General features: G+C 41.3%; 1 protein-coding gene across 1 annotated transcript in view; it reads left to right on the top strand.

Annotated features, from left to right (window-relative positions):
- PCDH15 (protocadherin related 15) overlaps window positions 1–27,907 on the top strand; it is a 1,608,479-nt gene that overhangs the window by 332,818 nt on the left and 1,247,754 nt on the right. The window contains exon 6 of the mRNA XM_040438316.1: window positions 26,066–26,176. Coding sequence (XP_040294250.1) covers window positions 26,066–26,176 — 111 coding nt within the window. The remainder of the gene's footprint in view (window positions 1–26,065; window positions 26,177–27,907) is intronic.

Genomic DNA, 27,907 nt, shown 5'->3' with positions numbered 1-27,907 from the left:
GGTGCCTAGAAATGAGTAGATAAGAGTGTAACTAACAGGGGGCCTGTCAGTGGCAGGCCAACAATGCAGAATAAACGCCGCACAGAGGATACCCACACAAGACTCCAGATGGGCCATCAGCATGGAATATACAGCCTAATTACACAGGCAAGATTGTTAAATTAGTTAATAAATATAAAGGTGTGACATTTCCAAAGGCAGTGGTAACAGATAAACGTTATTTCTAGTCGAGGCCCATAGATTTGCAAGTATACAGCAATTCAAAAGAAGCAAAAAGCTATTAGGACTTACAGGCGGGAGAGATGGGGGTTTATCCAGGCAGAAAAATGGGGCTTTGTGGGTCCAAAGCTGACCCCTGCTTCGGAGGAGTCAGCTATTTAAAGACTCGCGCTAAACAGCGTTCATTTCCGGACGCTCAGGCTCAGGCACAAGTTCCGGCCTTTGGAACGCATGCTGGAACGCAGGTGACTACGGTGTTTCAAACCCTGCACACATTGGGCTAGAATTATTTTCCCGTACCTATCTAATCAAGTGTATTACCGTGTCATTATGTGTGTTTTTCGTCAAAGGGGTTACTACTCCCCTACTGAGTAATCTCAGCTATTGTAGTCCTTTCACTGTTGGTATATACATACCTATACCCACTTAAATATTTATTAAAGGTATTTTTAAAAAGTCACTTTCCTTTTTTCATATATGCTCTTTACCTAATATGTATACTTTTTTTTATTTATGTAAGTTTTACACAATGATTTCATTTTTGAAACAAAAAAATAATGTTTTAGTGTCTCCATAGTCTGAGAGCCATAGTTTTTTCAGTTTTTGGGCAAATATCTTGGGTAGGATATGATTTTTGCAGGATGAGATGACGGTTTAATTGGCGCTATTTTGGGGTGCGTATGACCTTTTGATCGCTTGCTATTACACTTTTGTGATGTAAGGTGACAAAAAATTGCTTACCTTACCATTTTTTTTTTTTTTTTACGATATTCACCTGAGGGGTTAGGTCATGTGGTATTTTATAGAGCATGTTATTACGGACGCGGCGATACCTAAAAAGTATACTTTTTTTTATTTATGTATTGCTGCATCCATAATAACATGCTCTATAAAATACCACATGACCTCAGGTGAATACCGTAAAAAATAAAAAAAAAATGTGCAAAAAAAGCAATTTTTGTCACCTTGCATCACAAAAGTGTAATAGCAAGCGATCAAAAAGTCATACGCACCCCAAAATAGTGCCAATCAAACCATCATCTCATCCCGCAAAATTCATACCCTACCCAAGATATTTGCCCAAAAACTTAAAAAAACTATGGCTCTCAGACTATGGAGACACTAAAACATGTTTTTTTTGGGTTCAAATATGAAATCATTGTGTAAAACTTACATAAAAAAAAAAATAGTATACATATTAGATATCGCCGCGTCTGTGACAACCTGCTCTATAAAAATATTACATGATCTAACCTGTCAGATGAATGTTGTAAATAACAAAAAATAAAAACGGTGCCAAAACAGCTATTTCTTGTTACCTTGCCTCACAAAAAGTGTAATATAGAGCAACCAAAAATCATATGTACCCTAAACTAGTACCAACAATACTGCCACCCTATCCCGTAGTTTCTAAAATGGGGTAACTTTTTTGGAGTTTCTACTCTAGGGGTCCATCAGGGGGGCTTCAAATGTGACATGGTGTAAAAAAAACAGTCCAGCAAAATCTGCCTTCCAAAAACCATACGGCGCACCTTTCCCTCTATGCCCTACTGTGTGCCCATATAAACTACAGAATCGGGGCAATAAATATAGAATTTTGTTTGGCTGTTTACCCTTGCTTTGTTACTGGAAAAAATGGATTAAAATGGAAAATTTGCCCCAAAATTGAAATTCTCAAATTTCATCTCCATTTGCCAATAACTCTTGTGCAACACCTAAAGTGTTAACAAAGTTTATAAAATCAGTTTTGAATACCTTGATGGGTGTAGTTTCTTAGATGGGGTCAATTTTATGGAGTTTCTACATTAGGGGCGCATCAGGGGGGCTTCAAATGTGACATGGTGTCAAAAAACCAGTCCAGCAAAATCTGCCTTCCAAAACCGTATGGCATTCCTTCCTTCTGCGCCCTGCCATGTGCCCATACAGTGGTTTACGACCACCACATATGGGGTGTTTCTGTAAACTACAGAATCAGAGCCATAAATATTGAGATTTTTTTGGCTGTTAACCCTTGCTTTGTAACTGGAAAAAAAATATTAAAATGGAAAATCTTCCAAAAATGTGAAATTTTGAAATTGTATCTCTATTTTCCATTAATTCTTGTGGAACACCTAAAGGGTTAACGACGTTTGTAAAATCAGTTTTGAATACCTTGAGGGTGTAGTTTCTTAGATGGAGTCACTTTTATGGAGTTTCTCTTCTAGGGGTGCATCAGGGGGGCTTCAAATGGGACATGGTGTAAATAAACCATTCCAGCAAAATCTACCTTCCAAAAACCATACGGTGCACCTTTCCCTCTACGCCCTACTGTGTGCCCGTACAGTAGTTTACGGCCACATATGGGGTGTTTCTGCAAACTACAGAATTGGGGCAATAAATATAGCATTTTGTTTGGCTGTTAACCCTTGCTTTGTTATTGAAAAAAATGGATTAAAGTAGAAAATTTGCCCAAAAATCTAAATTCTGAAATTTTATCACCATTTGCCATCAACTCTTGTGGAACACCTAAAGGGTTAACGACGTTTGTAAAATCAGTTTTGAATACCTTGAGGGGTGTAGTTTATAGAATGGTGGTTGGGTGGTTTCTATTATGTAAGCCTCACAAAGTGACTTCAGACCTGAACTGGTCCCTAAAAAGTGGGTTTTTGAAAATTTCAGAAAAATTTCAAGATTTGCTTCTAAACTTCTAAGCCTTGTAACATCCCCCAAAAATAAAATATCATTCCCAAATTGATCCAAACATGAAGTAGACATATGGGAAATGTAAAGTAATAACTATTTTTGAAGGTATTACTATGCATTATAGAAGTAGAGAAATTGAAACTTGGAAATTTGCAATTTTTTTACAAATTTTTGGTAAATTTGGTATTTTTTTTATAAATAAAAATGATTTTTTTTTTACTTAATTTTATCAGTGTCACGAAGTACAATATGTGACAAAAAAACAATCTCAGAATGGCCTAGATAAGTCAAAGTGTTTTAAAGTTATCACCACTTAAAGTGACACTGGTCAGATCTGCAAAAAATGGCCTGGTCCTTAAGGTGAAATAAGGCTGTGTCCTAAAGGGGTTAAAGCTCCTGGGCAGCAATATATGATTTGCAACAAGGCTAGTCAACTTTCCTATGATATCTATACCATCAGTAGTGTTGAGCTCGAATATCGCAACTTTGAAAATTTGTATATATTTTGAATATAGTGCTATATATTCGTTATACCTAATGTTCGTCATTTTTTCCCATCTAAACAGTGAACACAAGATTCCTTGGCCCACAAGCAACTTAAGCAGGGAGGAATCATGATGAGGTGTAGTCCTCCCGACAAGCATCCCCGTCACCATGGGAACGCCTGGTGGTTAGAATATACCATCGGATCTGAGTGAGATCATGAAAACTCAGATCCGATGGTATATTCTAACACCCCAGGCGTCTCCATGGTGATGGAATGCTTGTCGGGGAGGAGTATGTAAATATAATGAGGCAGTAAGATGCCCAGTGGGGCGTTATTTTCATTCAAAAGGTGCCCAGGAACGCCCTAGAGTGCCCAGGTCCGCCCCCCTACAGAACCCAAGCACACCTCTCTCTCCTCTCATACACTACGCCCCCAGCCTTGCCATTGCTGTCAGGTCCCACCTCCATCCCGGTTACATTGCTAGTAGCTGATAACCCAACCTTCCCTTTTCCTTCAGATTCACTAACAGGCACAGGACCTGCGCTCTTCCAGTTTAACTGAGGGTATCAGCCTCAACTGTTTCACTGGGCATGCACAGAGTCCAGTGACGTTTTTGGCTCTATATGAAATATAGTGCTATATGTTTGTTTTTAAAATATTTGCAAATATAACAAATATTCTACAAAAAATTAGCAAAATATCGCGAATACGGATATGGCCCCGGCCGCTAATCACTAATCATCAGTTTACATATGGTGGTCTGTAAAATTTAAGTTAAGGGATTAATTGCAAATACTCTATGAGTTAATTATATTGTAGTGAATTATGGCTTAAAGAGAATGTGTCATCAGAAAATTACCTACTGTTTAAATCAGTTTTTTATGTTTAACATATTTTTTAAGATTTGTTGATAATGTTTTTAATTTTCCATGCATTCCATATATTTATAATTTTTTTTGCTGCACTAGCCACTATGTCTAATAATTCTAATCCTGACTACAACCATATCACCTCTGTTTATAGATAAGACAGGATCTCAATTCACAATGGGTAATTGTGAAAGTTTATATATCTTTTCCATGTATAAGCATGCCTCGAAAACTCTTCCATAGAAGTCAATGGGGTCAACTCCTGACTATTGTGTCTATATGGCCCATGGGGCTGCCGTAAAGCAATTTTCTTAATGTTTCTAAATTCTGTAAAGAACAGCTCAGGCAAGATGGCTGCCCGCATAATCATGTTCAGGAAATAGAATAAATAAATCTCCGATCAGAAAATAAAAACAAATTAGAGAAAAAGGATATGTGCTACTATCTGATTTTAACTGGCAGGTAACATTTTTGGTCACACATTGCCTTTAATAAGGGGACATATTGAATCATGGTAGAAGTATTTTTTTAGCTGTTGGTGTTCATGAACTGACTAAATTACTTGTAGTAACTGTCAAATACCAAGCTTAGCAAGCCTTAGGCCTCTTTCACCCGACCGGTTTTTTCTTCTTCCGTTTACGGGCCGTTTTTTGCGTTCCGTATACGGAACCGTTCATTTCAATGGTTCCGCCAAAAAATATATTCCATATGCATTCTGTTTCCGTCTTTCCATTTTTCCCTTCCGTTGAAAGATAGAACATCTCCTATTATTGCCCGCAAATCACGTTCCGTAGCTCCATTCAAGTTAATTGGTCCGCAAGAAAAACGGAACACATACGGAAATGCATCCGTATGTCTTCCGTATCCGTTCCGTTTTTGTGGAACCATCTATTGAAAAAGTTATGCCCAGCCCAATTTTTTCTATGTAATTACTGTATACTGTATATGCCATACGGAAAAATAGAACGGAAAAACGGAACTGAAACAGAAACACAACGGAAACAAAAAACGGGACAACGTATCCGTGAAAAATGGACCTCAAAACACTGAAAAAGCCATACGGTCGTGTGAAAGGCCTTAAAAGGATGTTTCAAGTATTTAGTCCTCAGGATGGGTAATCAATATCATATCAATGGGGATCTAACATCCAGCACCACTGCTGATCAGCTGCTTTAGGCCACAATGTTCCTCTGAGTGTCACAACCTCCTTATCTCCTGCCAAGCACAGGTGTATTCATTGGATGACAACTGTGCTTTGTATTGCTGCACAACCCCATTCATTTAAATGGGACTGAGCTGTGCCTAGGCCATATGTCCAATGAAGGTGATGCCACTGGCCCAGAGCTCATTGGAGCGCCATGGTCTCTTCACATAGCTGATTATCAGGGGTGCTGGGAGTCAGACCCTCACTAATCTGATATATTGATAACCTATCCTAGACCATTAACATCAAAATCTCGGATAGCCCCTCTAAAGTGTATGGACATTATATATATATATATATATATATATATATATATATATGTATATATATATAATTATTAGTATTAGTATTTCTTTATTCTTTTCTATTGGTCTTTTTTTAAATCAGGGTTTTTTCCTCTACAGTTTTCAGTTTCTCTGCATCTGCTGACTGACGCTCCATGCATCAGAGAGCTGCTGTCATGACTCGATCTGTACTCCTTATCTCTAGTTTCTCATCAGCTCATAAACACTCATTTAAGCTAAATCCTTTTCAAAATGGTAAGTCTAGCTGAAATTTCTGTTTATGAGTTGTCAGGGGACTAGAAATAAGGGCTACAGATCAAGCCAACAGAGGAGCTCTCTGGTTGAGTCCCTGTCATGGAGTAGCAAATCTAGCAAATACAGGGAAACTGAAAGCTGTAGAGGACAAATTGTTAATTTTAATTTTTGTCTTTTTAATAAAGACCAGTTGTAAAAATGTTTTAGCACACGATAAGCCTTATACAATAATAAAAATGTCCCCAAGTGTCCATATCCTTTAATTTTTCCTGTATCTAGTAGACAAATCTCTGCCTTACATATCAAACTTTTAACTACTGTGCCACTCCTCCAATATTCTTCTCCTACAGTTGAAGTCTGTATATGCTTTAGCTACTAGCACTTTTCCCTCGTAGTTACAGAATTTCAATTTTATCAAACCGTGCAGCACAATGAAAAAAAATCTGTAAAGGAAGTATTATTCAAAAGGATAAAAAGACATGTAAGGTTTTATATCTGTGCAACTTCAAGGCCTCTTGCTAGCTGCTGGAAGGTTTTTGTGACACAGGATATGACAGGTAGCAATGAAAGCACGGTGTTCATGGAGTGCACCCTTGCAAAATAACATTAGCTACATTTTGTTTAATTTTCATGAGACATAGCTACCGAATAAGGAAAAAATGAAAAGAAATGGCATTTCTTGCTATGTGCATTTGTCCTTGACTTTGGTTCTGCCAATGTGCAATTGCCAATTTGTCCTAAGATACCACTTGAGTTTGGAAATATACATCTTTTTAGGAATACTACTTTTGAATATTAGTATACACAGACTTTATTGGGGATGAATAACTACTTGATGTGATGTAAAATAAATTACAAATAAGCAGAAATGAATCATAGATCATCTATCTATACTAAAGAAAGAAATAACAATAAAAAAAAATCAGTAGAACATTATTGGAAGAGAATATTATCTGCTTAAGGCCACTTTCACATGCCTATAATAAGGAAAGATTTTGTCATCCATAATATGGATCCAATACCCAAATGCCATATGGTTCAACTGAACAGGACTTAGACCACCATCGGATGTTACGGTGAACTAAAGCTTTCTCCAAGCCCCCAAATATACTTGTACACTTGGCTTGCAAGTGTTCTTAATAGGGACAAGGGAGCACATCACTGCCAGAGTCTTCTGGAAGCGCTTTACTCCCCAGAGAACAAAAAGATCAAGCATTTTAGAAATGAAAATATCCAATTCTTCTTTCCATTGATATCTACTATTTCGAAGAAGGCCGAGGCACTCATACAAATTAGATAGGGTGGGGTTGCGTTTAGAATTTTTTTGCCTTCCTCTGGATCAATTTGCAGGATAACAAGCTGAACTGGATAAACAGTTGTCTCTTTTTTAGCCTTATAAACTATGACTATGGATATGATTAAGATGGCTATGATTAATATGTACATGGCTGTCTTACTTTGGGTAAGTTGAGCCATCACAGTTTATTAGAATAGTAATGGTTCAACTTTGATTTGTGTAAATCAGTTTAGAAGTTCCTGTATGAGAGTAGAGAGAGGGCCATCATATGAGCCCTTGGATGGTTTTTTCACAGAACAGCATTCTGCAGCTTCTGCACTATGAAAAATAACCGTTTTTGCGTTTTCATTTTTCTTCCCTATCTTCCTTGAGCTATAACTTTTTTTTTTTTCTGTTCACATAGCTGTATGAAGGCTTATTTTTTGTGTGACAAGTTTTGCTTTCTAATCACATCATTTAATATGGTATACAATGTAGTGGGAAGCGGGAAAAAGTTCCACATGGGGTAAGATTGGGAAAAAACACAATTTTTCCCCTGTTTTATGGGCTTTGTTCCCATGGTGTTCCCTTTGCGGAAAAACTGACCTGTGCCCTTCATTCTCTGGGTCAGTATGATTATAACGATACCACATATATATAGGTTTTTTAAGTCTAAATAGTGTAAAAAAAATCTATATATTATTTCTTTTACATCACTATATTCTGACCCCCATAACTGGGGGGCTCATTTTTTGCGGGACAATCTGTAGTTTTCATTGATACCATTTTGGAGTGTGTGGGACTTTCACATATTTTTTTGAGTAAGAGAAGCAATGAAAAAAAGGCAAATTAGTAATTTGACCCTTTTTTAACCCCTTAAGGACTCGGCCCTATTCCACCTTCTGGACCATTTTTTGCAAATCTGACCAGTGTCACTTTAAGTGCTGATAACTCTTTGACTTATCCAGGCCATTCTGTACTTCATGACACTGGTAAAATGAAGTAAAAAAAAATCATTTTTATTTATAAAAAAATACCAAATTTACCAAAAATTTATCCAGGTCACATATTGTACTTCATGACACTGGTAAAATGAAGTAAAAAATAATAATTTTTATTTATAAAAAAATTGCAAATTTACCAAATATTTGTAAAAAAAATTGCAAATTTCCAAGTTTCAATTTCTCTACTTCTATAATACATAGTAATACCTCCAAAAATAGTTATTACTTTACATTCCCCATATGTCTACTTCATGTGTGGATAATTTTGGGAATTATTTTTTATTTTTTGGGGATGTTACAAGGCTTAGAAGGTTAGAAGCAAATCTTAAAAATTTTCAGAAATTTTCAAAAACCCAATTTTTAGGGACCAGTTCAGGTCTGAAGTCACTTTGCGAGGCTTACATAATAGAAACCACCCAAAAATGACCCCATTCTATAAACTACACCCCTCAAGGTATTCAAAACTGATTTTACAAACTTTGTTAACTTTTTAGATGTTCCACAAGAATTCATGGAAAATAGAGATACCATTTCAAAATTTCCCTTTTTTGGCAGATTTTCCATTTTAATAATTTTTTTCCAGTTACAAAGCAAGGGTTAACAGCCAAACCAAACTCAATATTTATGACCCTGATTCTGTAATTTACAAAAACACCCCATATGTGGTCGTAAACTACTGTACGGGCACACGGCAGGGGGCAGAAGGAAAGGAATGCCATACGGTTTTTGGAAGGCAGATTTTGCTGGACTGTTTTTTTTGACACCATGTCCCATTTGAAGCCCCCCTGATGCACCCCTAGAGTAGAAACTCCATAAAAGTGACCCCATCTAAGAAACTACACCCCTCAAGGTATTCAAAACTTATTTTACAAACGTTGTTAACCCTTTAGGTGTTCCAAAAGAATTAATGGAAAATAGAGATACAATTTCAAAATGTCACTTTTTTGGCAGATTTTCCATTTTAATATTTTTTTTACTTTTACAAAGCAAGGGTTAACAGCCAAACAAAACTCAATATTTATGGCCCTGATTCTGTAGTTTACAGAAACACTCCATATGTGGTCATAAACTACTGTACGGGCACACGGCAGGGCGCAGAAGGAAGGAATGCCATACGGTTTTTGGAAGGCAGATTTTGCTGGAATGTCCCATTTGAAGCCCCCCTGATGCATCCCTAGAGTAGAAACTCCAAAAAAGTGGCTCCATTTTTTTAATGGGATAGGGTGGCAGTATTGTTGGTACTAGTTTAGGGTACATATGATTTCTGGTTGCTCTATATTACACTTTTTGTGAGGCAAGATAACAAGAAATAGAAGTTTTGGCACCGTTTTTATTTTTTGTTATTTACAACATTCATCTGACAGGTTAGATCATGTGATATTTTTATAGACCAGGTTGTCACGGATGCAGCGATACCTAATATGTATACTTTTTTTATTTATGTGAGTTTTACACAATGATTTCATTTTTGAAGCAAAAAATATCATGTTTTAGTGTTTCCATAGTCTGAGAGCCATAATTTTTTCAGTTTTTGGGTGATTACCTTGGGTAAGGTATGATTTTTGCGGGATGAGATGACGGTCTCATTGGCACTATTTTGGGGTGCGTGTGACTTTTAAACGCCCGAAAAAACGCTCATGTACTTGTTTGAGCGTCGGGCGTTTTACAGCGCGATCGTATGCGCTGTAAAACGCCCAGGTGAGAACCATTCCCATAGGGAAGCATTGGTTTCTTCTTGTTGAGCGTTTTACAGCGCGTAGGAACGCGCTGTAAAACGCTCAGGTCTGAACTGGCTCTTAGTGTTTCCATAGTCTGAGAGCCATAATTTTTTCAGTTTTTGGGCGATTACCTTGGGTAGGGTATGATTTTTGCGGGATGAGATGACGGTTTTATTGGCACTATTTTGGGGTGCGTGTGACTTTTTGATTGCTTGCTATTACACTTTTTGTTGTGTAAGGTGACAAAAAATGGTTTATTTAGCACAGTTTTTATTTTACATTTTTTACGGTGTTCATCTGAGGGGTTAGGTCATGTGATATTTTTATAGAACCGGTCAATACGGATGCGGCGATACCTAATATGTATACTTCCCCCCCCTATTTTTTGCCATTTTTTTTTTAACTTTATTTGGGGAAAATGACGTTTTTGTTTATTTATACTTGAAACTTAAAAAATATTTTGGGGGAAAACTTTATTTTTTCAGCTTTTTTTCACTCATTTTTTTTTCCACTTTGGAACTTGAACTTTTGGTGGTTTAATCCTTTACAATGCATTCCAATAATTCAGTATTGGAATGCATTGTCTGTATGAGTAATACAGTGTGTATTACTCATACAGCTTCCAGCCTGTGAGATCCAGGGGGCTGGATCTCACAGGCTCGTCACCGGAAGGCAGCGCAGATGCCTTAGGAAGGCATCGCGCTGCCTTTCATGCCATCGGTTCCCCCCCACAGCCCTATGGGGACCCGATGGCACCACCGCCGCCGCCGCACCAGGTAAAATCCGCAAACCGCAGGTCTGAATTGACCTGCGGTTTGCGGCGATCGCCAACACGGGGGGGGTCACGGGACCCCCCCGCGCATTTAGCTGAGGTGCCTGCTCAATGATTTGAGCAGGCACCTTGTTCCGATCACCGCCCGCCGGGCGGCGGTGATCGGAACAACACATGACGTACCGAAACGTCATGGGTCCTTAAGGACTCGGGAACCATGCCGTACCTATACGTCATGGGTCCCTAAGGGGTTAAAAGTACAGGCATATTCAGATACGGAGATGCCCATGATATTTATATTTTTTGTTATTTATTTATGTATTTATTTATTTTTATTCTAAGGAAACGCGGGTGATTTAAACTATTAGATTTTTTATGTTTTATATAATTTTAACAGTTTTGTTTACTTTTTTATGATTTTGAAGCTCGTATTTAAAAAATCCATTTTTTTTTATTCTGAACCTTCATGGGTCTTTTAGACCCATCATTTGTACAGAATTGCTCATTTCTTATGTTGGCCTGCCACCTGCTGGCCAAAATAAGAATTGTAGCTTCAATACCCTATGTCTTCAATTACCGGCATCCTCATTGGCTGCAGATGATGCCGGTAAGAAGCCTGGAAGTGCAAGCTTCTGGATTTTTCACCCTTTTTAGATGTCGTGATCTCGCTTGATCACGGCATCTAAAGGCTTTAATGACCACAATCGGCATACACCAGATGCACCATCTAATATGCGTGAGAAGTATTGTAGTCCAGACAAATTAGCATATCTTACTTCTGCTGCCATTAGAGAGACTTAAGCCTATATTACAGTATTATTGCAGATCATGTTTCAGTGTAACACCTCTACAGATTGCTTGATGAACGAGGAAACACTCGATGATTGGGCAATCCAAATCTTTTGACATGTTTAAAAACTGTCATTTGCAGGCGGCAGATCGTGGTCTCTAATAACGTTCTGCCGCTGGCAAACCACTATACAGGATGGGAACAAGTGATGGCATAACGATTGCTCCTCCCCATGTTGAGGAGGAGATCACTGTATGTAATAGCAGCAGTCTCCTCCGGTAGTGAGCAGGCAATTGCACGGGAGAGAAGCAATCGACCGGCACATTAGGCTATGTAATACAGCCTTTAGTGTTCATTTCTTTTAAGAAGGAAAGCTAGTAGGTAGAGATGAGTGAAATTCTAAAAAAATTGATTCAGTCAGTTCGCAGAATCTTCTGAAAAGATTTGATTCGATCCAAATTTATTTGTGGCGAATCGCGTTAAAAAACAGCTATTTTCTGGCTGCAGAGAGCTTGTATAGTGGTTTAGAACACTGTGCCTTGCAGTAATACGCAGGGTGATTATGCTGTAGTAGTGAAACAATACTGCGAGTCAGTATAACACGCATATGACAGGCGTCACTCTTAGAATCACTGCACACTTCACTTATTTGGGCAGTTACGGTGCCAACACTTACCAAATAACTTAAGTGTGCCTTGCAGGTCGATGTTAGCTTCAAGAAGAAGCGCACTCCTTTTACACCTTTGTCAGCTGATTCCACATAGATGTCTACAGAACCTGTTCTATTAAACGCTTATACAAGTAGAGCCCCACAGAGTGGAGAGGGTGTAAGCAGTAAGTTTGTGTTGACATCACTGATTATTGTGCCTATGCTCTTATCCGTCAAAACAATAACCGCCAAAAAAGGATCCTGTCTGTTGAGCATCCGACTTCACAAGATCAACATTTCCTCAGTAATCCATCAGTATTGCTAAAGCCAAAAAAAAGAGGAGTGGATCCAAAACAGAGATAACACGTGAATAGAATATTTGCATATATTTTGTATTTTTTACCCACTCCTGATTTTGGCTGCCAAATCATAACCCAATTTTGATGGGACCATATAGGCCTTACAGCTGCTACATAGACAGGATCCATTGTGTGTCTGATTTTTCGTTCCTACTGACAGATCAGAAGAAGGATCAAATAAATTATGATGTCAACCGGCCAAAAAGACAAAATAGTGACCCAGTTATGAAGTGGGGAGGGTGGGAACAGCTGTGGCCCAATGACATACTGGTGAGGTGGCAGCAGCATGAGGAGACCACAGAGTGGCCCAGTGACATAATGGTGATGTGGCAGCAGCATGAGGAGACCACAGACAGGTGATGTGGCAGCAGCATGAGTAGTTCACAGAGTGGTGAAATAGAAGCAGCATGAGGAGACCACAGAGTGTCTCAGAGACATAGTGTTGAGGTGGCAGCAGCATGAGGAGACCACAGAGTAGCCCAGAGACATAGCATTGAGGTGGCAGCAGCATGAGCAGAGCACAGAGTGGTGAAGTGGCAGCAGCATGAGGAGACCACAGAGTGGCCCAGTGACATAGTGTTGAGGTGGCAGCAGCATGAGGAGACCACAGAGTGGTGAAGTGACAGAGGCATGAGGAGACCACAGAGTGGAGTGGTTAGGTGGCAGAAGCATGAGGAGACCACAGAGTGGCCCAGTGACATAGTGGTGAAGTGGCAGAAGCATAAGGAGACCACAGAGTGGTCATGTGGTAGCAGCATGAGGAGACCAAAGAGTGGTGAAGTGGCAGCAGCATTAGTAGAACACAGAGTGGCCCAGAGACATAGTGTTGAGGTGGCATCCGCATGAGAAGACCACAGATTAGTGAAGTGGCAGCAGCGTTTTCCTCATCACCCTGTAGCTCCTCTGGCTGGTCCTGCTCCTCCCTCTCCTCCTCTTTTTCACCTGTGTAAAAACAAAACTTTTCTCTACGCATTGCTTGTACTCGAATCTCCTCCTCCTCCTTCTCCAGTTCAGACCCCACAGGGCTCATGTGGCCATGAGATATAGGCGCCACGTCTCCAGTCCCCTGATCAGCCAGATTTACCAGCATCTGTTCCAGGACATTAAGCAGCGGAATGACATTGTTCATCCTGTAGTGCTGGCGACTGACAAATAACGTGGCCTTCTCAAAGGGCCTGAGCAAACGGCAGGTGTCACACATGAGCTGCCACTGGCTGATATCGAAGTTACATAGGGGAGTACTCCTGTCCGCTTGGATCATCAAGAAATCGTTTTCTGGCCTTTCTCTGTTTGTACAGTCAGTCCAACATATGGAGGGTGGAATACCAACGGGTGGAAGCATCGCATATCAGCCTATGTTGGGGGGTGCCTTCCTGCCGCTGCAGCTCAAGGAGGTTGTGGTTTGCAGTGTATGAGTGGCTGAAGTGCATGCAAAGTTTCCTGGCCATATTCAGGATGTCTTGCAGATGGGCAAAATACATCAGATTGAACATGTGCGCCATGCAGGCCGCATGGCTCAGCCCTCCTTGACGCAGCGGTTCCGATTTTGAGTTGTCGAGGAGAAAGCCAAGATTTGATTTCTTGATGAAGAACATGGAGCAGTTCCTCCCCCGTGTGACTCCGTTCGCCCAGGCAAACTAGGTGCAGAACAGCGTGACACCAACGTGCCCTGCACATGTGGTATGCTGGTGGGGCACTGTGAATTGTCCCTGCAGTGGAGGCTGAGGACACGGTGGAGAATGAGGAGGCAGAGGTGGATATTTTCACAGGACAAATGGCATCAGAATGTGGAGGTGAAAGCGGCGTCACCTGGTCAAGTTGCTTGTTTGGCTGGTCAGGAACAATTGCCCAGTGGGCTATAAAAGAAATATATTGTCCTTGACCATAGTTATAGCTCCACATGTCGGTGCTGCCATGCACTGTGGCAGACACCGACAGGCTCAAGGACTGGCCCACCATCTGTTCTACATATTTGTGAAGAGCGGGTACTGCCTTTTTGGCAAAGAAATGACAACTTAGGACTCTCCACCTCGGCTTGGCGCAAGCCATCATTTCTCTGAAAGATGCAGAGTCCACCACTTGGAAAGGGAGGGACTGCAGTACCAGCAACTTTGCCAGGAGCACGTTCAGATTCTGTGCCATAGGATGACCACACGCATATTGCTGTATCTTGACAATCGCTTCGGTAATAGAGTAGGAGGACAAGGAGCAGGAGCATCAGGACCGGTAGATAATGGAGAAGACAGACAGCTCCCTTCGGCTTAGGTGGTGGAGCCTTGACTGCCTGAAATCGGGTGTGTGCCACTGGGTGATGCAGCAGTTGTTGCGTCAGGCTGGATCAGCACATCGGAGCCACGGTTCTCCCACGCTACTTTATGATGACGCTGCATATGTTGATGCAGGACCATGGTGCCAACATTGGCACCCTGGCCGCATTTCACCTTCTGCTCACAAATCCAGCAAATGGCCATTTTCACCTCCTCCGGCAGCCTAACAAAAAATTGCCACACCGCAGTGTATGGCGTTTTCCCATCAACACTCCGTACTGACTGCCTGCTACCACTGCCTTTGTGAACCCCTGTACCACTAATTTCCGGGCCAGTAGGCTTCTGTGAAGTGGGTTGTATACCCCATTCATGTTTGGCTCCTGACCTCCCATTGCTGCCACCCTGCTGACTCACAGCCACCCTGCTACCCTGCTGGCTAGGTCGCTGCCTCACACGCAAGCTGCCACCCTCTTCTCCTGATGATGAAGCCTCTTTTTCACTCGGCTCCCAAGTGCGATCAGCTACATCATCATCCGCTACTGTCTGCACGTCAGTAATGTCCCTCTCATTGGTCTCAGGGACAGGAGCCTGACCACTCATAACACCTGCTCCCACGCAACTCTCCTCATCACTACTTGCCCGCCTACAGGAGAAAATGGCGAATGTCTCCTCCAGATCTTGGCTGGGCAGTAGCTGCTGACTGCCATCAAGTAGCTCGTCTTCGCTGAAAAGGGGAGCCAAGCCTACGGCATATAATACTTCTCGCGTTACGGGAACTGAAAATGACAGAGGAAGGTTTAGGACAAGTGGGGGGCCACAGGGCCTGCTCCCGAGCCATGCCAGCTAAGTGTCATGTCAGAGGAACCCACCGACTATGGGTGTTGTCTGATGTCACTTGCAACGAAGTCAACCATTTGAGCACCGCTGGGTTGCTAGTCAAGACATGACCGCTAGATGACACCACGAGCTCAGGCCTCTCAGTGCGACTCCTGCTTCCACCCCCTTCTTCTGCTGCCTGCGACTGAAACATTTTGGCCACTGCCCGTTCCCTTTGAAGGGCCTGTCTCTTGTCTGTCTGACATACCGTATGATAAAAGAATTAAATTAAAATAATACCCCCAAAAAAAGACTGTAGTACATTCAGTCGCAGAATGGCAATTAAGACGAATTATTTTTCCTATTTCGCAACCCCAAAAAAAGTAATATAACAATGTAACTTAACTGCCAAACGGCACTTAGAACGTAAATATATATATATATATATATATATATATACTAGCTGAAGGTTATTGTCACGGATGATGTTGCAGATAGCTGGAACTTATGAATAAACGTCCGACTGGCTTGATCCCAAACTAAGCAGCATATAGGTGATCCCTATAAAACCCTAAGAGCTCTCCCTGACTGCTATGCCCATGCAAGGGTCTCAATGGTAGACGATTGCATGCTCACGTACCTAAGACTGTGTGACACCTGAAAACCCTATAATAGTGAGGGGACACGACCACCGGCTCCCTGCACTTAATACGGACGGAGTCAGGGTCACCTAGAATAAAGCCAGCAAGGAAACACAATACATGAAAAGACTTATCTGAGTAAACAGCAGCAGCAGCCTCCAGCAGTGAACACTTCATCCAGGAAGTAGTATAAACCGCAAAGTGAGGCAGTATGGGAGGGAATATAAAGGGAGACGATTAGTCTAAATAGGTGATACCTGGGAGAAGGAAAGGAGATGACAAAGTGAAACCAAAACAAAGAACATCATGCAAGAGGTAGAGAAGGGCGTCTGCCAGACCTTCTCACAGAACTGGCGGTGACATTACCCCTCCCTCTACGGGTGGACTCCGGACACTCAGAGCCCACCTTCTCAGGATGAGACCTATGGAAAGCCCTGATGAGACGAGTGGCCTTAATGTCCGCCACTGGGACCCACATCCTCTCCTCAGGACCATAACCCTCCCAATGAACGAGATACTGGAGAGAACCGCAGATAATGCGAGAATCCACAATCCTAGAGACCTGAAATTCAAGATTACCATCAACAACAATCGGAGGAGGAGGCAAAGAGGAGGGTACAGTGGGTTGGATATAAGGTTTTAATAGGGACCTGTGAAAAACATTATGGATCTTCCAAGTCTGAGGAAGATCAAGACAAAAGGCAACGGGATTTATGACGGACAAGATCTTGTAAGGCCCAATAAACTTAGGACCCAACTTCCAGGAGGGAACCTTCAGTTTGATATTCTTTGTAGACAACCACACCAGATCACCCACATTCAGGTCCGGACCAGGCACACGTCTCTTATCCGCCACACGCTTATATCTCTCACTCATCCTCTTCAGATTACCCTGAATCTTTTGCCAAATAAATGACAAAGACGAGGAAAATCTCTCCTCATCAGGTAAACCAGAAGACCCCTCTCCAGAGAATGTCCCAAACTGCGGATGAAACCCATATGCACCAAAAAATTGTGACTTATCAGAGGACTCCTGGCGACGGTTATTTAAAGCAAACTCAGCAAGGGACAAAAAAGAATACCAATCCTCCTGATTCTCGCCACATAACAGCGCAGATATGTCTCCAGATTCTGATTGACGCGTTCGGTCTGACCATTCGACTGCGGGTGAAAAGCAGAAGAGAACGACAACCGAATCCCTAAGCGAGAACAGAAGGCCTTCCAGAATCTGGAAACAAATTGCGTGCCCCTATAAGAAACAATGTCTGAAGGAATGCCATGCAATTTAACAATGTGATCAACAAACGTTTGCTCCAACGTCTTAGTATTGGGTAACCCGGGAAAGGGAATGAAATGCGCCATTTTGCTAAAACGGTCCACTACCACCAGAATCACAGTCTTCCCCGAGGAACGAGGCAGGTCCGTAATGAAGTCCATGGACAGATGCGTCCAAGGACGGGAAGGAATGGGTATTGGGAGGAGAGAACCCGATGGCCGTGAATGAGGGACCTTGGCACGAGCGCAGGTCTCGCAGGCTGCCACAAAACCCTCAACCGTCTTATGAAGAGCCGGCCACCAGAATCTCAGAGCAATGAGATCCACTGTGGCTCTACTCCCCGGGTGCCCAGCAAGGACAGTATCGTGGTGCTCCTTAAAAACCTTGTGTCGTAAAGCGAGAGGCACAAACAACCTCCCAGGAGGACAAAGATCAGGAGCCTCTGCCTGGGCTGCCTGAACCTCTGCCTCAAAAATCAGGATAAAGAGCGGAGATGACCACCCCTTCAGCCAAAATGGGACCCGGGTCTTCAAAGTTCCCCCCTCCCGGAAAACAATGTGACAGGGCATCCGCCTTCACATTTTTAACCCCAGGGCAGAACGTGACAACAAAATTAAACTTAGAAAAGAACAAACACCATCTGGCCTGTCTTGGGTTCAGACGCTTGGCTGATTCCAAGTAGGCCAGATTCTTATGGTCAGTAAACACGGTAATAGGGTGTCTGTCTCCCTCTAACCAATGGTGCCATTCCTCAAAAGCTAATTTGATAGCCAACAACTCCCTATCTCCCACATCGTAATTTCTCTCTGCAGAGGAGAGTTTCCTTGAGAAAAAGGCACTTGTTCGCCATTTGGCAGGAGAGGGACCCTGAGATAAGACCGCACCCACACCCACCTCAGAAGCGTCCACCTCAACAATAAAAGGTAGAGAGACATCAGGTTGTACCAAAATGGGAGCGGAAGCAAAACTCTCTTTGATACTAGAAAAGGCTTTAAGCGCTTCTACCGACCACGAGGAAAAATCTACCCCCTTTTTAGTCATATCAGTGAGTGGCTTAACAACAGAGGAATAATTCAAAATGAACTTTCTGTAATAATTGGCAAAACCCAAAAACCGCATCAGCGCCTTCTGATTCTCAGGAAGCTCCCAATCAAGCACAGCGCGGACCTTCTCAGGGTCCATGCGAAAACCAGAAGCGGAGAGAAGAAAACCAAGAAATTGAATCTCCGGAACAGCAAACACACATTTTTCCAGTTTAGCGTACAATTTATTCTCCCGCAGAATCAGCAAGACCTGACGTAGGTGGTCCTGATGAGTCTTGAAATCAGGAGAAAAAAATGTCATCTAGATACACCAGAACAAATTTCCCCATTAAATGATAAAAAATGCTGTTCACAAAATGTTGGAAGGCGGCCGGAGCATTCATAAAACCAAAGGGCATAACTAAATTCTCGACATGACCCTCAGGGGTATTGAAGGCCGTCTTCCATTCGTCCCCTTCCCTGACCCTGACTAGGTTGTATGCCCCTCTTAAATCCAACTTAGAAAAAACTTTAGCCCCAACAATCTGGTTAAATAGGTCCGGGATCAGAGGAAGCGGATATGGGTCATGAATTGTGATACGGTTCAGCTCCCTGAAATCCAGACAAGGTCTTAAGGAACCATCTTTTTTCTTAGCAAAAAAAATACCAGCGGCAACAGGTGACTTCGAGGGTCGGATGTGTCCCTTTCTCAGGCTCTCAGAGATATAAGTACGCATAGCGACTCTTTCAGGTAGGGAGAGATTGTATAAACGTGATTTTGGCAGCTTGGCGCCTGGGATGAGATTAATAGGGTAGTCGTACTCCCGGTGAGGGGGAAACTCCTGGACACCACTCTCGGAAAACACATCCGAAAATTCAGAGAGAAAAGATGGTACAGTCTCTGCAAAACTCACTCCAACCATTTATTTGCCTTGCTTGCCAATCAATGGTGGGGTTATGTTTAGTGAGCCAGGGTAGCCCCAACACTAGAGGAGTAGGTAATCCGCTTAGGATGAAACATGACATATCCTCAACATGAGCATTACCCACAGTCAAACGGATATTGTGAACTATGCCCTTTAACGATTTTTGAGAAAGTGGAGCCGAATCGATACTGATTCGTGCACTAAGTATTGTTGTGAACTTGACATTGCTTCCTTCTCATTGGCCCACAAGCAAGAAGCAGAGAGGAATCATGTGTTGATTTGGAAAAAAATGCCGAATATTGGTATAGCACTATATTCTAAATGTGGGGAATTGGGTCAGCACAACCTGTATGTGGTGCACATCACTATGGCGAAATACATATACAAACGAAAAATACAAATGTGATAGCACTCTACATCCAGCAATTTGCCTCCATGCTGGATGAGGCATTGGTGTACATTTTGGCCAAAGCGTAGTAAGCCACTCACCACGTCAAGGTCGCCTCTATTTGAGTGGTCCCTAACTCTAGTTCCTACCTGTTCATGGGCCATGACAGCCACACAAAATCCAGGGAATGCAGGTCAGCATGCACGCCAAGTACACTCTGCTTTTAACCCTGTCCGGTGCCATTACAGCTTTCATCGGATCCAGGGATGCAAGTACCAACATGCACGCTGAGCCCAGCATATACTTCTCCTGGAGCCAAATGGCTACTGGTAGGTTCTATATAAGCAGACTCAGTTTTATACTGACTTTAAAACCAGCCTCCAGGACAGATTGACTGGTCAGGTGTGCAATGACTCCAAGGAGATCGCCACGCCTCCAATATATACTACAAAGAAAAAATGTGGGGAATTGGGTCAGCACAACCTGTATGTGGTGCACATCACTATGGCGAAATACATATACAAACGAAAAATACAAATGTGATAGCACTCTACATCCAGCAATTTGCCTCGATGCTGGATGAGGCATTGGTGTACATTTTGGCCAGAGCGTAGTAAGCCACTCACCACGTCAAGGTCGCCTCTATTTGAGTGGTCCCTAACTCTAGTTCCTACCTGTTCATGGGCCATGACAGCCACACAAAATCCAGGGAATGCAGGTCAGCATGCACGCCAAGTACACTCTGCTTTTAACCCCGTCCGGTGCCATTACAGCTTTCATCGGATCCAGGGATGCAAGTACCAACATGCACGCTGAGCCCAACATGCTCCAGGAGAAGTATATGGTGGTCTCAGCGTGCATGTTGGTACTTGCATCCCTGGATCCGATGAAAGCTGTAATGGCACCGGACGGGGTTAAAAGCAGAGTGTACTTGGCGTGCATGCTGACCTGCATTCCCTGGATTTTGTGTGGCTGTCATGGCCCATGAACAGGTAGGAACTAGAGTTAGGGACCACTCAAATAGAGGCGACCTTGACGTGGTGAGTGGCTTACTACGCTTTGGCCAAAATGTACACCAATGCCTCATCCAGCATGGAGGCAAATTGCTGGATGTAGAGTGCTATCACACTATATTCTAAATATTCACGAATTCTCGAAGTGGCGATATTCGCGATAAAAATTTGCTATTCAAATATTCGTGCTCAACACTAGTTATAAGTTAAAAGGAACCTGTCACATTGAACATGGTGTCTGAGCTACAGACATGTTATAGAGCAGGAGCAGCTAAGCAGATTGATATATGGTTTTGTGGGGAAAGATTCAATAAATTATGTAATTTATTCACTTAAATACCTGTTCATTCGGAGGTTTGAAGTCAAAGAGGCGGTCCTATCAGTGATTAACAGCTCTCTCTGTATACACAGTCATAGAGGGAAGACTGTCAATCACTGATATGACCGCCTCCTTCACTTCAAAGCCCAGAATGAGCAGCAATTTAACCACTTCACAATCGCCCATAGGATATAAACGTCCTATGGGTGGATGTTTATTTCTGAATGGATGTTCTGGAACGCCCATTCAGATATGGCAGAGCACGCTAATCGTGCAGCTGCCAAGCGGGGGGCCCACTGTCAGTGACAGTTCCCAGGTGTATACAGCAATCTAGAAGGCAGGGACAGTTCCCAGGTGTCCCTGCCTTCTAGATTGCTGTATACACAGTATGTGTATGCAGATCAGGAAGCGCTATGCGCTTCCTGTCCCAGCCTGGTGGACATGTGACCGCCGTGGCCGGGAGAGTGCAGGAGCTGTCGGGTCTTCTACAGACCTCGATCAGCCCTGCACTGAGGCTGTGCAGCATTGTATTCTGCTGTTCTTCCTCTCTGGGGGGCGTATTTCCCCTTTAACTGGGGCTACTATGTCAGTTACAGGATAAATCAATGGTGAAAAAAAAAAAGTGAAGGTAAATGTCACCCAGAGGTATTGTATGACCTTATGGGGGATGCAAAGTGTAAAATAAAAAAAATAAAAAAAACACAATAAAGTGGTTTTAAAAAATATTTTAAAAAAAGGTTTCACATGTAAAAAAAAAATTCCCCAATTAAGTAATTGAAAAAAATGGTAAAAACAATAAAACATAAAATAAAATAGACATATTTAGTATTGCCGCATCCGTAACAACTGGCTCAAATATATCACATGATCTACCCTGTCTGATAAACATTATAAAAAAAAAAATGTGTCAAAAGAAGCCATTTTTGTCATCTTACATCACAACTTCAAGTGATCAAAAAGGCGTATGTCCCACAAAATGGTACAAATAAAACCGTCACCTCATCCCGAACAAAAAATGAGCCCCTACATAAGAAAATCGCTCAAAAAAAACTATAGCTCTCAGAACATGGAGACATTAAAAAATCATTTTTTTGTTTCAAAAATGCTATTATTGTGTAAAAGTTAAATAAATAGAAAAGTATACATATTAGGTATCGCCGCATCCGTAAAAAACAACTCTATAAAAATATCACATGAACTAACGCCTCAAGTGAACAACATAAAAAAAAAAAAAATTCGCACTACGTGCAACTTCACATTTTAGCAGGTCTGACTGCAGATTACTGATTGGTGCACTAAGTATTGTTGTGAACTTGACATTGCTTCCTTCTCATTGGCCCACAAGCAAGAAGCAGAGAGGAATCATGTGTTGATTTGGAAAAAAATGCCGAATATTGGTATAGCACTATATTCAAAAATGCTATTATTGTGTAAAAGTTAAATAAATAAAAAAATATACATATTAGGTATCGCCGCATCCGTAAAAAACAACTCTATAAAAATATCACATGAACTAACGCCTCAAGTGAACAACATAAAAAAAATGCCATTTTTTGTCACCTTACATCACAAACAGTCACCTCATCCCACTGCCAAAAAAAGCAATTTTTTTGTCACCTTACAACACAAAATTTGCAACACCAAGCGATTAAAAATTTGTATGCCCCCCAAAATAGTACCAATCAAACAGTCATCTCATCCCACAAAAAATTAGACCCTATCTAAGACAATGGAGACACTAAAATATTTTTTTTTTCTTCAAAACTGCTAATATTGTGTTAAAGGGGGTCTTTCACGCAGATTCACCCTATTAACCTAATAACAGTGTTATGTCCACGGCATCCCCCCTATTAAAACGGTGCTTACCATTTGTTCCTTGCTAGCATCATTGTGGAGAAAAACACTTTTAATCTGCATGCAAATGAGTCTGTGAAGGTTCCCAGGGGCGGCGTTACAACGGCCGGTGCCCAGGCCCCTGGGTCATTTTCATACGAAGGCACGCATCTGCCCGCCCTTAGTCTCTGTTCTAACCTCCCTCCTCCCGTCCGTAATCCCGTGCATGCGCCGATGAAAGCGATATTGGCGCATGCGCATTGAATGAGCACTGTTGGGCCGAGGCATCGCAGTTAAGCGTGTGCATGAGCGGGATTATGGACGGGAGGAGGGAGGTTAGAACAGAGACTAAAGGTGGGCAGATGCGGCGGAGGGGGAGTGCCTACGTATGAAAATGACCCAGGGGCCTGGGCACCGGCCGTTGTAACGCCGCCCCTGGGCACCTTCACAGACTCATTTGCATGCTGATTAAAAGTGTTTTTCTCCACAACTATGCTAGCAAGGAACAAACGGTAAGCACCGTTTTAATAGGGGGGATGTCGTGGACATAACACTGTTATTAGGTTAATAGGGTGAATCTGCGTGAAAGACTCCCTTTAAAGTGAAATAAAATAAAAAAGTAGACACATTAGGTATCGCCGCATCCGTAAAAACAAGCTCTATAAAAATATCACATGACCTAACCCCTCAGGTGAACACCATAAAAAAAAAAAACTGTGCCAAAAAACATTTTTTGTCACCTAACATCATATAAAGTGCAACACCAAGCGATCAAAAAGGCATATGCCCCAAAAATAGTAGCAATTAAACCGTCACCTCATCCTGCAAAAAATGATACCTTAATAAAGACAATCAGTCAAAAAATAAAAAAGCTATGGCTCTCAGACTATGGAGACACTAAAACAGGGATCAGCAACCTCCGGCACTCCAGCTGTTGTGAAACTATGACTCCCAGCATGCTCCATTCACTCCTTTGGGAGTTCTGTAAACAGCCAAGGAGGTGTGCATGCTGGGAGTCGCAATTTAACCACATCTGGAGTGCCGAAGGTTGCTGATCCCTGCACTAAAACATTGGTTTCAAAAATGCTATTATTGTGTAAAACTTAAATAAATAAGAAAAAGTATACATATTAGGTATCGATCTGGTCTATAAAAATGTCACATGACCTAACCCCTCAGGTGAACGCTGTAAAAATAAAAAAATAAAAACTGTGCTAAAACAACAAATTTTTTGGTCACCTTGCATCATAAAGTAAAATAATGAATGATCAAAAAATCATATATACCCAAAAGTGGTACCAATAAAAACATCAACTCTTCCTACAAAAAACGAGCCCCTGCACCAGACGATCGGCAGAAAAATTAAAAAAGGGCGTTCAGAAAATGGAGACACAAAAACATATATAAAAAAAATGCTTTATTATGTATAACTGAAACAAACAAAGAAAGTAGACATATTTGATATTATTGCGCCTGTAACTACTTGGTCTATAAAAATAGCACATGATTTGCGCCTGTAACTACTTGGTCTATAAAAATAGCACATAATTTACCCCGTCAGATGAATGTTGTAAGAAATAAAAAATAAAAACAGTGCCAAAACAGTCACTTTTTGGTTACCTTGCCTCACACAAAATGTAATATAGAGCAATTAAAAATTATATGTACCCCAAAATAGTAAAACTGGCACCTTATCCCCTAGTTTCCAAAATGGGGTTACTTTTTGGGAGTTTCTACTGTAAGGGTATATCAGGGGGGCTTCAAATGGGACATTGCATCTAAGAACCAGTTCAGGTAAATCTGCCTTCCAAAAACCATACGGAACTCCTTTTCTTCTGCGCCCTGCCGTGTGCCCTTACATCAGTTTACGACCACATGTGAGGTGTTTCTGTAAACGGAAGAATCAGGGTAATAAATATTGAGTTTTGTTTGGCTGTTAAATGGAAAATCTGCCAAAAAATGACATTTAGAAATGTCATCTCCATTTTCCTTTCATTCTTGTGGAACACCTAAAGGGTTAACAAAGTTTGTAAAATCAGTTTTGAGTAACTTTAGGGGTGTAGTTTTTACAATGGGGTCATTTATTGGTGTTACCACTATGTAAGCCTCACAAAGAGACTTAAAAGCAGAGAAATGTAAATTTAGAAAAATTTTGGTAAATTTTGGATTATTTTAAAAATAAAGGTGAAATATATCGACTCAAATTTCCCACTGTCATAAATTACAATGTGTAAAGGGACCTGTTCTAACAGCACAGCTTAATATGAGGTTATTTCATGGGCGTGCTAATTTTCGAAGTGGATGCAATAAATCTTGATATCTTTAGTTAAAATGTGTTCAGAAGTTACCTATTCTATGATTCTCATTAACCAAGTGTCCCTTAGGCCTCTTTCACACTACCGCATGGCTATTTCAGTATTTTGCGGTCCGTTTTTCACGGATCCGTTGTTCCACTTTTTTGTTTCCGTTGTGTTTCCGTTCCGTTTTTCCGTTCCGTTTTTCTGTATTTTATATACAGTATACAGTAATTACATTGAAAAAATTGGGCTGGGCATAACATTTTCAATAGATGGTTCCGCAAAAACGGAACGGATATGGAAGACATACGGATGCATTTCCGTATGTGTTCCGTTTTTTTGCGGACCCATTGACTTGAATGGAGCCACGGAACGTGATTTGCGGGCAATAATAGGACATGTTCTATCTTTCAACGGAATGGAAAAACGGAAATACGGAAACGGAATGCATACGGAGTACGTTCCGTTTTTTTTGCGGAACCATTGAAATGAATGGTTCAGTATACGGAACGCAAAAAACGGCCCGCAAAACGAAAAAAATAAACGGTAGTGTGAAAGAGGCCTTACTTATTCTGAGCATCTTATGCCGGTAAAATCTGCTAGAGCAGGTAGCTGATCTGTATTTTTCTTATATTGTATTGTCAAGTGTCACTTTTTTAAATCCATGGTAAAAACATATAACATTTTTTACTCTTCCAGGCGTCAAACCAGACGTTTGACATCCCACTAACCCTGTCTGGAGCTGTGGTATTGCGTCGGAGGTTGAATTATGAAGAAAAGAAACAATACTTTGTGATAGTTCAAGCTAATGTAAGTGCCTTTTTAAATGGTACATTTTAACATACAGTAATTGCTAGAATTGCCTTGTAGACAGATATTTTTTTATCCTCCTCGCTTCCTCACGAGGCGATTCCGAGGTTTTTATCCACCTCCCCCCATGCTTACCAAGAGCTTTAACACTCTTAGGCGTGCAATTACTTTCTAACAATCTAAATGTATCTTCTGGTAGAATTACAATTCCTACAGATGCCAGCTACAGTCTGTATAATAAGACATGTGGGCTATGTATTGGATGTCAGCTATGGTATGTGTTTTGATATGTCTAACAGACCGAGCTAGTGTGGGACAGATTTAATGTGTTAATGCATTTGAGTTTCCCTCTTGGGACTAGAGGTTTTCATTAAAATAACCATAGTATTTCTATTAGGATACTTGCTTAAAATAAGCAGGCTTACACTCCACGAAAACATACCACGTCACAGCATGGAGGAGAATATTGTATTTTGGCTACTCATTTATTTATTAAACACCAATATCTAGTTTTAAATTAATGTGAAAGTGAACTGTTCATGAACACCTGCTTCAAAGTGTATATGTATCAATCACATTGAAGAAAAGCAGTATATTTTTCAGTCCTTTAAAAAGAGGGATTTGTTTGCTACATACCGCAATCCCTTTAAAGGGGTTGTGGCATTATAAAGTTTATATTTGATTTAGCAGTAGATAGTAGTATTTTATCCCCGTAAGGCCTCCTGCACATAAACGTGTGTGTGCACCGTTGCCGTATGGCGGACCGCATTTGTGGATCCGTAATACACGGGTGCCGTTCCGTGGGCATTCCGCATCACGGATGTGGACCCATTCACTTCAATGGGTACGTAAATCCGGAGATGCGGAATGGTGCGGGACGGAAGCACGGAACCGAACCCTACGGAAGCACTACGGAGTGTCCTATCTTTTTGCGGAGTGGCTGCCCCACAGACGGTGTTTGTGCATTGCGGCCCGTAATTTTTGGGCTGCAGCACGGCCATGGGGTGCACACGTTCATGTGCAGGAGGCCTAAGGATTTGTAAATTTTTAAATTCAGGGTGCAGTGAATTAAATTTTTTTTTTCATCTCCGCATTTCAAAAGCCACAATATTTTTTAGTTTTCTATTGACATGGCCATGAGGGCTTTTTTTTTTTTTCACTGAATGAACTATATTTTATACTGAATCATTTTGGATTACATCTAATGCATTATATAACTATTAAATTTTTGGGGGTTACAGTGTGAATAAACCCAGCATTTTAGCTAATTATTTGGGTTATTTTGTTTTTATGGCATTCACGATGCAGTATCAATGATAATCTCTTCCATCAGCTTTATCCATCACATGGATGTAATGTCTATGTCTGGGCATACCAAGCATAGCCGCTATACAATGATCAAACACTAATGACCTATCCTGAGGATAGATCATCAATATTGTGCTGTCGGCAAATCTTTTAAAATAGATATTACTGTAAACAACATAAATATTAAATGAAAAACAAATAAATTAGTAAACATATCAAGCATGTTATATTGTATACCGTTCTTGCAAAGAAAACCTTAGAGTGTGTCTCTCAGACACTTGACAAACCCTATAATGAAGAAAACCTTTATAATGGATAATAGGTTTCAGCCGGAGACAGGGATATTGCATTTTTCCTTCATGCCTCAGAATGATATTTTCCATACTGTGGGGAGCCGTACACGGCAATCATATGAAAGCTTAA

Source organism: Bufo bufo, chromosome 6, assembly GCF_905171765.1.
Source record: "Bufo bufo chromosome 6, aBufBuf1.1, whole genome shotgun sequence".
Lineage (NCBI taxonomy): Eukaryota > Metazoa > Chordata > Amphibia > Anura > Bufonidae > Bufo > Bufo bufo.
The sequence above is the reverse complement of the archived record's forward strand: the minus strand, read 5'-3'. Positions and strand labels throughout refer to the sequence as shown.